General features: G+C 40.9%; 1 protein-coding gene across 1 annotated transcript in view; it reads right to left on the reverse strand.

Moving 5' to 3' along the window:
• The window catches only part of C7 (complement C7), an 85397-nt gene that overhangs the window by 6229 nt on the left and 67856 nt on the right, over positions 1-11312 (reverse strand). Inside the window, exon 15 of the mRNA XM_045285250.1 lies at positions 6883-7003. Within this exon, the coding sequence (XP_045141185.1) occupies positions 6883-7003 (121 nt within the window). The remainder of the gene's footprint in view (positions 1-6882; positions 7004-11312) is intronic.

Raw genomic sequence — 11312 nt, forward strand, 5'->3', positions numbered from 1 at the left:
TTTTGAGAATGATGATGGCAACAAATGTACAAATGTGCTTGACACAGTGGACATATGTATGGATTGTGATAAGAGTTGCACAAGCCCCCAATGAAATAATTTTTTTTTAAAGGGTGCCATTGGTGGTGACGCAAGTCCACCATACCCAGGACAGCCTGTGTGTCCCTTGTGAAAACTGCAGGATGAGAGTAAACCAGGAGGCTCAGAGCTCAGTGCCGTTTATGACACTCCCACAGAGAAAGACAAAGAGCAGAAACAAAACTCTAACCCCCTTCATTCTTACACCCAATCCCCTCACATCTCCAAAGTGAGCAGATTTACACACTTAGTTATCTAGAATCTGTTACATACAATAAAAAGAGAAAACAAGGTTGGCTAGCAACAGCAAGTAGGTTGCCAACAAAGAGGGAGACAAATGCAGCAAAGCACAAACCCTCAAAGAAATCACAATCAAAACCAGGAGAAAGTCATTGCCTTCACCACCCTCAGGACCCAGGTCTATGAAACAGCAATGCCATTGAGGAATGATTCAATCGCTCAGGACAGATGCAACCATATTTCTCAGTGCTCTGTATTGATGGCTGCATGTTTACAACTTAGACTATTTCCAGAACGAATGGACCCAAAAAACATGATAAGTGAAATTAAACTCAACACTGCCATTGAGTCAATGCTGACTCACAGCGACCCGCTCTGGGTTTCTGAGACTGTAGCTATTTACAGGAGTAGAAAGCCCAGTCTTTCCCACATGGAGCTGCTGGTGGTTTCAAACTGCCGACCATCCGGACACTAGCCCAACATGTAACCACGTCACCAACGGGGCTCCATGAGTGAAAGCAGTCAATCACAAAAGGGAAAATATGGTAGGGTCGACTAATAAAGAAAAAGCCAAGACAAAGATTTTCATACCAAAGAAGCAGACTTTGAGGGTTACCAAGAGATGGAGGGAAAGGTAAAGGCGGGAAGAGGAAGCAATAGGCTAGAGGGTAGACACGTGGTCACTTGGATGAAGAGGAAGACAGCATGCCACAAGGGGTGGGGGGTGGGGGGCAAACAGCTAGAGGGTTTGAGCTGTTGAATACAAAATTGATGATCTGAAATGTAAACCCTCACCTAATTCACAATCAACATCTTAAAAATGAAAAAAGAATATTTCCATAAAGCATGTTGCTCTTTGCTTGAGTATGGGTGCTCAAATGATAAGATCTATTTAGAAAAGTCACTGATAAAAAGAATCATATTTGTGGATGATGACGGATCCGGAAGCCCATAGCATAGTAAAATCTGAACTATGCGAAAGAGAGCAGTAAAAGTCTATATTCCCATAATTTATTTAGCTCTGTGGAGACCCAAAGCCCATTAGTAGGCCACTGGAGATCCCTTTGCAAAGGGGTCTCGGGGAAGACACGAGCCAGTCAGGGTGCGATGTAGCAACGATGAAAAATACAACTTTCCTCTAGTTCCTAAATGCTTCCTCCCCGCCCCCACTCTCACTATCATGATCCAAATTCTACCTTGCAAGTCTGGCTAGACCAGAGGATGTACACTGGTACAGATAGGAACTGGAGATACAGGGAATCCAGGGCAGATGATCCCTTCAGGAACAGTGGTGTGAGTGGTGATACTGGGAGGGTAGAGGGAGAGTGGGTTGGAAAGAGGGAACCAATTACAAGAAACTATATGTGACCTCCTCCCTGGGGGACAGACAACAGAAAAGTGGGTGAAGGGAGACGTCGGACAGGGCAAGATATGACAAAATAATAATTTATAAATTATCAAGGGCTCATGAGGGAGAGGGGAGTGGGGAGAGAGGGGAAAAATGAGGACCTAATGCCGGGGACTTAAGTGGAGAGGAAATGTTTTGAGAATGATGAGGGCACTGAATGTACAAATGTGCTCTACACAATTGAGGTATGTATGGATTGTGATAAGAGTTGTATGAGCCCCTAATAAAATGATTTTTTTTAATTTATTTAGCTCTAATATTTTCTCTTTCCCAAGAAGCCCTGGTAACATAAGGGTCAACCACTCAACTGAATGGTCAATAATTCAAACCCACCAGTCACTCTGCAGGACTAAACACCTGGTGATCTTCCACCAATAAAGATTATCATTGTTAGACACGATCCAGTCAGTTCTGACTCTTAGCAACCTTTTGAACAACAGAACTGAACACTGACCAGCCCTCTCCCTTCCTCACGATCTCTCATAGGATGGAGCCCACTGTTGCAGCCACCAGGTTAATCCATCCCATTGAGGGTCCCCATCTTTTTCTCTAGCCCTCTACTTCATGAAATATGATGTCCTTCTCCAGAGACTGCTCTCGCCTGAGAACACATCCAAAGTAGGTGGGTCTAGCCATCCTTGCTTCGAAGGAGCATTTTAACTTGTGGCAGATAGATTTTTAGGTCAACCTTCCACCTATGTGAACATGTAGAGGAATCCAACCTGTCAATCATGTCGCAGCCTGGGGATGCCTTCCTGGGGATGTGGCCATTACAGAGGGGAAACACCGGTAACTGCTTCTTCCTCACTGCCACTCTGCCTTCTCTTCACTGAGGCTCCATTGGGACTCTGTGCCTGCCCCCACGGGTAGCTCCAGGTGGGTTGATGCACCCTGAGAGCTGTCTCTTCCCTGGCATATTTCCACCAACTTTGGGTTCACACAAGTCTGCACCCACAGGCCTGTGATCTCTTTACATCCCACTTCACCTTTCTGCATCATTGACCTGCAGCTATGTGGATCCGAAGTTGGATTGGGCTGGAATGCCTTCTTGATATGAAGTAAAAAGAAATTCTTTCTAACTTGAGTATTTTCTCCATTTATCATTCTGATTTATGAGAATTTTTAAAATTTATGTTGAGGTATAACCCATACTGAAGGCTGTATTTTTTTATCTTGATCAATATGTGCTTCAAGTCCTCCTTACTTTCATTACAAAGGTTGTGTCGATTGCAAGTTGTTAATGAGTCTTCGATCCTAATGCCCAGTTCTTTTTCATATAGTTCAGCTTCTCATCTTATCTGCTCAGCATGCAGATTGAATAAATATGGTGAAGGGTTGCTATCCTGGTGTGCACCTTTCCTAATTTTAAATCACACAGTATTCCAGTGTTCTGTTTTAAAAACTGCTTGTTGGTCTATGTACAAGTTGTATATGAGCATAATTAAGTGTTCTGGAATTCTCATACTTTACAGTGCTGTGATTAAGTGAATTACTTGATAAGTCTTTTCTGGCCACAGTGTTTGTACTCCCACCAAATGACTGGTTGGGAACCTGCAGATTGGATGTATTTCCTCTTTTCCTGATGGGTCTGGTTACAAGAAGGAAGAGGAAGATAATGATAGGGTTACACGATTCAGTTATGAGTGATTGCTAATAGCATTTGTTATGATTATAAAATCTTGGGGTTATAATATAGGGGTTGGTCAATTTTGGCATCTGGCTGGGTATCAAATGAGTCATCTCAGAAACAAGGAGTGAGGGTCTTACTATCATTCATAAAGAAAGGCCAGGAGTGGCACCCTGAGATCCCTGCACTTGACCATTCTCCATGCAGGAGACAGAGTTGTGATATCAGGATAGTAACAGAAGAATGATGGCAGCAGAAGTAGCAGAAACAGAGTAGGTAAAGCTAAGTACCTTCCAGCAAGAGGCTCACTTGCATGGTAGCATACCTCCAAGCACTTCACTGGGAGAGCTAAGTTTACTGATCCACAGAGATAGGTCTGAGATATATGAAGAGTGGCGTTCCCTTGAACATTTATCAGCCACACTGGGGGCGGGGGGGAGCTTTGTAAAATTGTCCAAGCAAGGAAGAGGCTAGGCAAAAGAATCCAAGGTGAGGCAGGAGGCCAAAGGTGTGCAAGAATTCTCCAGGGGCCTGTCCTACCAAAGAACTGTCACCTGAACCTTTGGGATCCTGAATTGTAGTCTGTTAACTTCTCTAATAAACCCCATAATTGTGAGTACAGACTGTGAGCTCTGGGTGGCATTGCAATTATCCAACACAGCAGAAAAGAGAGAGCTATGGGAGAGACAACTGGTGGCAGATTTGTAATGAAGGTTGGAAAGTGGTCTTGGGCTGGTGAGTTTGATTCTTCTTCCCCCTTGAGAAGACAAAGGAGGCTTGATCCTGCCATCGTGCCGTTATTACAAATGTTCACCATGATTATTTCACACGGTGTGATGGTTAGAACTTTTGTCAACTCCCTGGGTGAAGGTAGGGGTGGAACCCAAACTTTCCATCAGGTTGCAGCCTGACGACATCTCCTTGGGGATGATGCCTTTCAGGGAGACCCTGAGCAGAGTCAAGCTCTCTCTTGCCCCCTTGGCTCCTGCTGGATCTGGATCCATCACCTGGTTCGTTGATCTATCATTGTGTTGCCTTATGATTCCTGGAGCATCAACCGACTGCCAAACTTAGATTCATTCAGCCAAACTCAGATTCAATAATCTCTACATCCAACAGCCTGTGACTCTCTTGCTTTGTCATCCTGCTTCCTGTTCTCAGCTTCTACCGCCACACACGCCAGGAAAAGTGCCCAGCTTACATCTACCTAAAAATGTAAATGAACTGGATTTACCTACTTCCACTACTGTGTAGGCCATTTCTTGATATAAATCTAGCTCTATGTTATTATTGTTGTGGTTAGGCACCATCGAGTCAGCTTAGACCCATAGCAACCCTATGCACAAAAGAACAAAACAGTGCACGGTCCTGTGCCATCCTCACAATTGCTCCTATGCCTGATCCCACTGATGCAACCACGGTGCCAATCCATCTGCTTGGTGCCCTTCTTCTTTTTGTTTGACCTTCCACTTTACTAAACATGATGTCCTTCTCCAGGGACTGGTTTCTCCTGATCATATGTCCAAAGCATGTAAGATGAACTCTTGACATCCTTGGCTCTGAGCAGCACACTGGTTTTACTTCTTCCCGCACAGATCAGATGGTCCATTTGGCAGTCCCTGGTACTTTCGGTGTTCTTCTCCAGCACCACAAGTCAAATAAAGTAATTCTTCCACGGTCTTCCTTATTCGATGCTTAACTTTCAAATGCATATGAGGTGATGGAGAATACCATTAATTGGGTCAGACACACCTCAGTCCTCATAGTAACATCCTTGCTCTTCAATACTCCAAAGAGGTCTTGTGCAGAATATTTAACAAATGCAACTGGTCTTTTGATCTCTGGAGTGCTACTTCCATGAGCACTGACTGCGGATCCAAACAAGACAACATCCTTAACAACCTTTTCTCCCTTTATCTTGGTCCAGTTGTGAAGATTTGGGTCTTTCTTACATTGAATTGTAATCCATACTGAAGACTATGGATTACAACATCTTGCTGATGTTCATCAGCAAGAAAGGTTGTACCATCTGCATATGGAAAGCTGTAAGTAAGCTTTCTTCCAATCCTGATGCCACATTCTTCTTCATATAAGCCAACTCCTCTAATGAATTGCTCAGCATTCACATTGGACAAGTATGGTGAGAGGATCAAACCTGACACACCTTTCCTGATTTGAAACCACGCTGTATTTCCTTGTTCTCTTCACACAACTGCCTCTTGATCTATCATCTATCTATCTATCTATACATACATATATATACATATACAACTATAGATAATGTATATACATACATGTATACATGCACATACAAATGTCACTGGTTTTTCTTCTCTAGAGAACCCACCCTAACACATATGGTAAAACACAGGTAAGCATCTTTCTGCTACTCTCTGCATTCAGCCAAGATCCGTCTAGCATCACGAGTGCTAGCCCTCCGTCCACATCCTCTTCTGAGTCTGGCTTGAATTTCTGGCAGTTTCCCCTTTTTGGCAGTTTCCTATTGATGTGTTGTGGCAACCATTTAATTATCTTCAGTAAAATGTTGCTTGCAACTGATATTAATGATGTTGGTTAATAACTTCCTCATTCTGTTGCATCACTCACACAAATCTGGCTCTCTTCCCATCGTTTGGCCAGGTAACTATCTTCTAAAGTCCTTGGCAAAAAACAAGTGACCGATTCCAGCATGTGTGTTTACTGAAGCATCAACCTGGGTAGGATTCTTATAATGAGAATTTAGAGGTAACTCTTTTGAGAATCAGAAAAACAGCTATTCTTTATTCTATTCATACTGAGTTATATCCCAAGGGCATTTCAGCCCTTAACCGCTGAAGCTCTAAATCTTGGGGGTCACAGTTTTGTGATTTTGTTCCATTTTATATACAGAGCATGCAGTGATCAAGTACTCCTTCAATTTTACTCTCTAGCCAGATGAGAACGCGGATGGCCAACATGGATGTCAGCCCTACAGGTGCAGGAAGACAGCGGATTGAATGCACCGATCCTTAGCGGTGCCGCTGACAAGCAAAGCCTTTCCATCTTGAAGAGACTTGTTTTTGTGGTTGCTAGGTGTCTTTGAGTAGATTTTGACTCATCACAACTCCAAGCGACATAGTAGGGTTTTCCTGGTTATAATCATCTTACAGAAGAAAGAGCCCGATCTTTTCTTCCACTGAGGTGATGAGAGGTTTCAAACCAACATCCTTTTGGTTAACAGCTGTTGCTTGTGTGACCAGCGCTCCTTAAACAGATTCTCAAACAAACTGAAATCAATTCTCACACCTAGGACAGAATTCGACTGCCCTTTTGGGTTTCTGAGGCTGTAAATCTTGACGTGAGCAGATAGCCTCATCTCTCTCCTTTGGAGTGGCTGGTGGGTTCAAACAGCTGACCTTTCAGTAAACAGCCTAAATTGTAAGCCACGATGAAACCAGGGCTCCTTCTAAAAGAGACTACTGGTTACAAAATAACATCATTTATCTGGAATAAAATAAGACTTATAGAAAAAAAGCAAGAGCAATCTTACCCACACTCATAGGGCATTTTACAAACACATCTTGAATTCTGAAGTTTCTCCCAGGGCTGACATTCAGGTTCTGCCCGTGTCAAAGGGGTTTCTAAAAGAAAAGGACAGTGGTGATACAATGGTTAGTAATGTAAGAGCTTTTCCATGGTAAGTACCGTTTCACTGCAATTGTTGGATCAGTTTCAGTGGCATTCTCCACTGCAAGAAACAAATAAAATACAATAAGGAATTTGAGACTATATAGCTAGGAGTACCTCACTAATAATTCCATTGATAACAACCATGACTATGTGGTTAGTGTTTGATATTTGCTAGGTACTTTTTATACCTTGTGATATTTAATCCACTCAAACCCATGCCCATTTAAGAGATGAGGAAATTGAGAATCAAAAATGTTAGCAAATTGCTCCTACTCTTCCCATTTAAAAAACTAGCTAATTTCAGGTTTTTCTGAACCCAGGGCCAATAGGGCAGGGCCTGCCTCAAGAAGTTGATGTTTGGAAACTGTTTATTGCGTTTTACTGTATTTTGCCTACCGTGTCTATAATAGAGCCAGAAGCAACATTACAATTTGGCCTCATGGTAAGAGCTTCCTAGAATCTCAAGGATATTTAATTATCTCTTTCATGGAAACACCCAAATAGTCTCCCTTTAACAGTGAATAATGAGCTAAAATCACTTACACTCATAAAATCCTTTCCATTGTCTTTGTATTTGCTACAAACTGATGAAAACCAATAAGTATGTCATTCTGACAGTAATCAATCAATTCCAGTCTACCAGAGCATTCAGTGGACAGCCATTGCCTCAGCCATCGTGGACGACAATGAGAATAATCTAAACGTGCTAAGAGTTCCACTCCTGCCAGTTTCACAACAATGGAGCCCATGGCAGATACTTCTGCTTAATAAAACTAAGCCTGTGTTTATCTGTTTTGTGAGATGAAGGGGGATTTTGTGGATTGGTCTTGGAAATATGGGTTAATGGGTTAATGATGGATTTATGGGCTTGGGCAGCACTGGGCTGGCATGTTTTCTTGATGGGTACTTACCCTTTATATAAAACTCTCTCTTATACATGAGTTTCTGTGGATTCATTTCTCTAAAGTACCCAGACTAATACATTTACTCATGAAAAAAATGTACTTATGGACCATTTTACAGCCATAAGCCATACATTCACATCAAGCTGAAAGGTCAAAACAAAGGTATTTTAAAATGCTGGCATGAGAGTTTGGAAAATCTAGGATTTCTCTTTGGTACAGTTTTATCTGAAGGGCAGTTATTAATAATATCCTTATCTTCAAAAATTACAGATATGAAAAGCAGCCTTAATAAAACCCACCATAATAGAACTTTCTACTGTATAAGAGAAAATTCATGCCAAACTGTGCTATGAAGTGCCTGAAACAGCTTGGAAAGACTGGCGTGTAGTCTCAATTAGAGCAACAGTGTAAACTTATCAACTGAACTTTGTTGTTTATTTTAGAAATATTGGTAGCGGTCTATCCCTCTAAATAGTCCCTGATAAACCCATACTTATTTTGATAGCTAAGATTTTTTGGCAAATTCGTTGTTGTAGGATTCTCAGTGGTTTAGCAATTAATACCTACTTAACCCCCAACTTGACTTAATACAATTTAATCACAGTGAAGAACCACTTGCAATCCTCCATAATGGAATAAGATTAAGATGGAATGCAACATCTTTACTGAGGTCACACCCCTGAGGCTATTAATTGCTTCAGAGGTATGGCTTGCTTCCATCATAAGTGGACACTATAGGGAAGCTTGTTTCTTTCCTGCTGGGTTTGCATCCTGTGTCTGGCTCATTGACCTTTGATTCTTTGGATTTGAGCCAAAGACCTGCCATATTGCCTGCTGATCCTGAGAATCATTAGAAACTTGCCATCTGACCTTCAGTTTATCACCTCTGCAGCCACAAGCCTGTGGACTTCCTGCTGATTATCAGCACCCACAGCTATGTGAATCAGGACAAGCCTCCAGCCTCATAACGGGCCAATGAACTCGCAACCTGCCTGGATTTAGATTTGTCTGCTTCTACAACTGTGATTTCCTTGCTACACATATATACACGTATACAAGTATCATTGTTTTTGCTACTCTAAAAAACCTAGCCTAAAACACTTCTGCTTCAGAGTATATAGAAAACAAAGTACCTGTGTCCTTTGAAAGCTGTAAAGCACATTAGGAGTGGCATGGAAGGCCTTCTGTCCACCATGCTCCTTTCCTGCTCTGTCACCTGGTATCGACTGAGAAGCATATCCTAGAACCACCATGAATAACACTGCTCCTTGCAGCTTGCCTCCTCTCTTTAGTTGTAAATGTCTAATTCACCCAGTTGTATCTTTCAGGGTGTTAGACACTTCATCCACACCATGGAATGACAAATGTTAGCACTGACTTAAAAAAAAAGAAGTTAGAATGAATAGTGAAGTTCCGGGCAGTTTAGGGGCAGTGATAGTATTCTGTGTGCCAGACACATGACATGATGCTTTTGTCAAGACCCTTAAGACTGCACAACACATAGAGAGAGTCTGAATACAGATTGAAGTGATCCCATGTGCAACAGAGGAGATCTGCTCTGGGGTTTTCTTAGCTATATAGAAGCAGAGTGCCTGGCCTAGCTTCTTCAGTGCTTCTGGGTCGGTTTGAACTTCCAGCTTTAAGTTCATAATCAATCACAAGGCATGTACCCCAAGAAACCTAGCTCATATAAGCCTTCTCAACTTTGTTTTTTATTCTGACTCATAAAGTCCCTATTGGAAAAAGTAGAACTGCTATCTAAGTTAACTCTAAATCTTTATAGTAATAAACAACCTCATCTTTCTCCTGTGAAACCGGATGGTGCATTCAAACTTCTGACTCTGTGGTTAGCAGCTCAAAGTGCAATCCACTATGCCACCAGAGCTCCTAATATAAGGATTACATTTCATTAACATATGAATACTATTGGTTCAGCTGCTACTAAACTCCAGTAACAAATGTTCTACATTAGTGCAAAATGTGAATAATTGGAGACACAGGGTCCAAGGAGAAAAGGGGTGCACAAAAAATTTGTGTTTTGGCCACCGTTTTTCTGTATGCCTACTGTGGCTCTAAAAATGGAAATGGGATTTTTCATATGATCAAGAAAATAAGAATAGTATATAAAATAGTCTCATATTGAATTGTTCTTTCTTTTTCATTATTACAATATTTTCTATTCATCTGAAAAACCTAAACAAATAGAAAATAGGTGATTTTGAAAAACAATATATTCAATCCACACTCTCTAAAAAGAACTACTTTGACTTTCAAAACCATTCTACCTAATTTGTATAAAGTTTTTCAAATTGTGATTTGGATGACAGTTTACAAATTACATTTCATCTTAAAAATGCATACACATTTCGTTTTGTGTCATTATAGCAATCCTCATAATGTAACAAAATTCTTCCAACTTCCTACCTGTGTTTCTGATTTCCATTCATCATTCTTCCCTATTCCTCCTTCCTTCTAAGCTTTCTGCCTCCCAAATTTACCACCATCAGGCTAATTCCAACCCATAGCAAACCTATAGAATGTAGTTAACTCCCCCTGTGGGTTTCCAAGACTGTATGTAAATCTTCACAGGAGTAGAAAGCTGCTGGTGATTTTGAACTGCGTACCTTGCAGTGGACAGCCCAACTCATGGCCCACTACACATATGTCTGATTGTATAAGGAGGGCCCACCTCCTTGCTATTATTGTTCACTGTGTAGACCTGTCTGTTACTTGGTTGTAAATTGAACACTGGAAAAAATTAATTTAAAAGAACTTACTTTAATTTTTTTTCCTGGTTCTCAGAATACTATAATCTGGCTTTTCCACTATATTTTATTTATTTATTTTTGGCTTTTCCACTACTAAGAGTAACTTCACAAGGCATGAGTTTCGCTTCCATAACTTTTTCTTTGCAGTGTCAAATTGTCAAAATTGAATTTTCAATTAAATTTTTCATTTTCAAAAATACCAATAAGCCCTCTAAGAAATCAGAAGTGCGCATACAGAATTTTATGTAAATTACAGTATCAATTATGGACTTGCAGGGTTGGGGAGAAATCCAAAAACATCTTTTAAATAACTACACTAATAACAATGCATGTGAGGAAGAATATGTTCCAAAATTGATTGTGATAATGATTGTGTAACTCTTCTTTATATGATCGAACTATTGAATTTTATGATATGTGGATGAAGTGCCAATAAAGTTGTTTTTTTAAAAATCCTTTCTTTTCTTAGTACCACACAGCAATATAAAATTCGTGTTTCTTCAGATCTACATGCATAGATTTATAGGTTTAGTATTAAGGCAGCAGATGGACATTGGGCCTCCACCCAAGCACTTACTCATTGCAAGAACACATTGTTCTATTAAATTGGCATTCCA

The sequence above is a fragment of the Echinops telfairi genome, unplaced genomic scaffold (assembly GCF_000313985.2).
Source record: "Echinops telfairi isolate 266 unplaced genomic scaffold, ASM31398v2 ScPeMD7_7469;HRSCAF=8507_1, whole genome shotgun sequence".
NCBI lineage: Eukaryota > Metazoa > Chordata > Mammalia > Afrosoricida > Tenrecidae > Echinops > Echinops telfairi.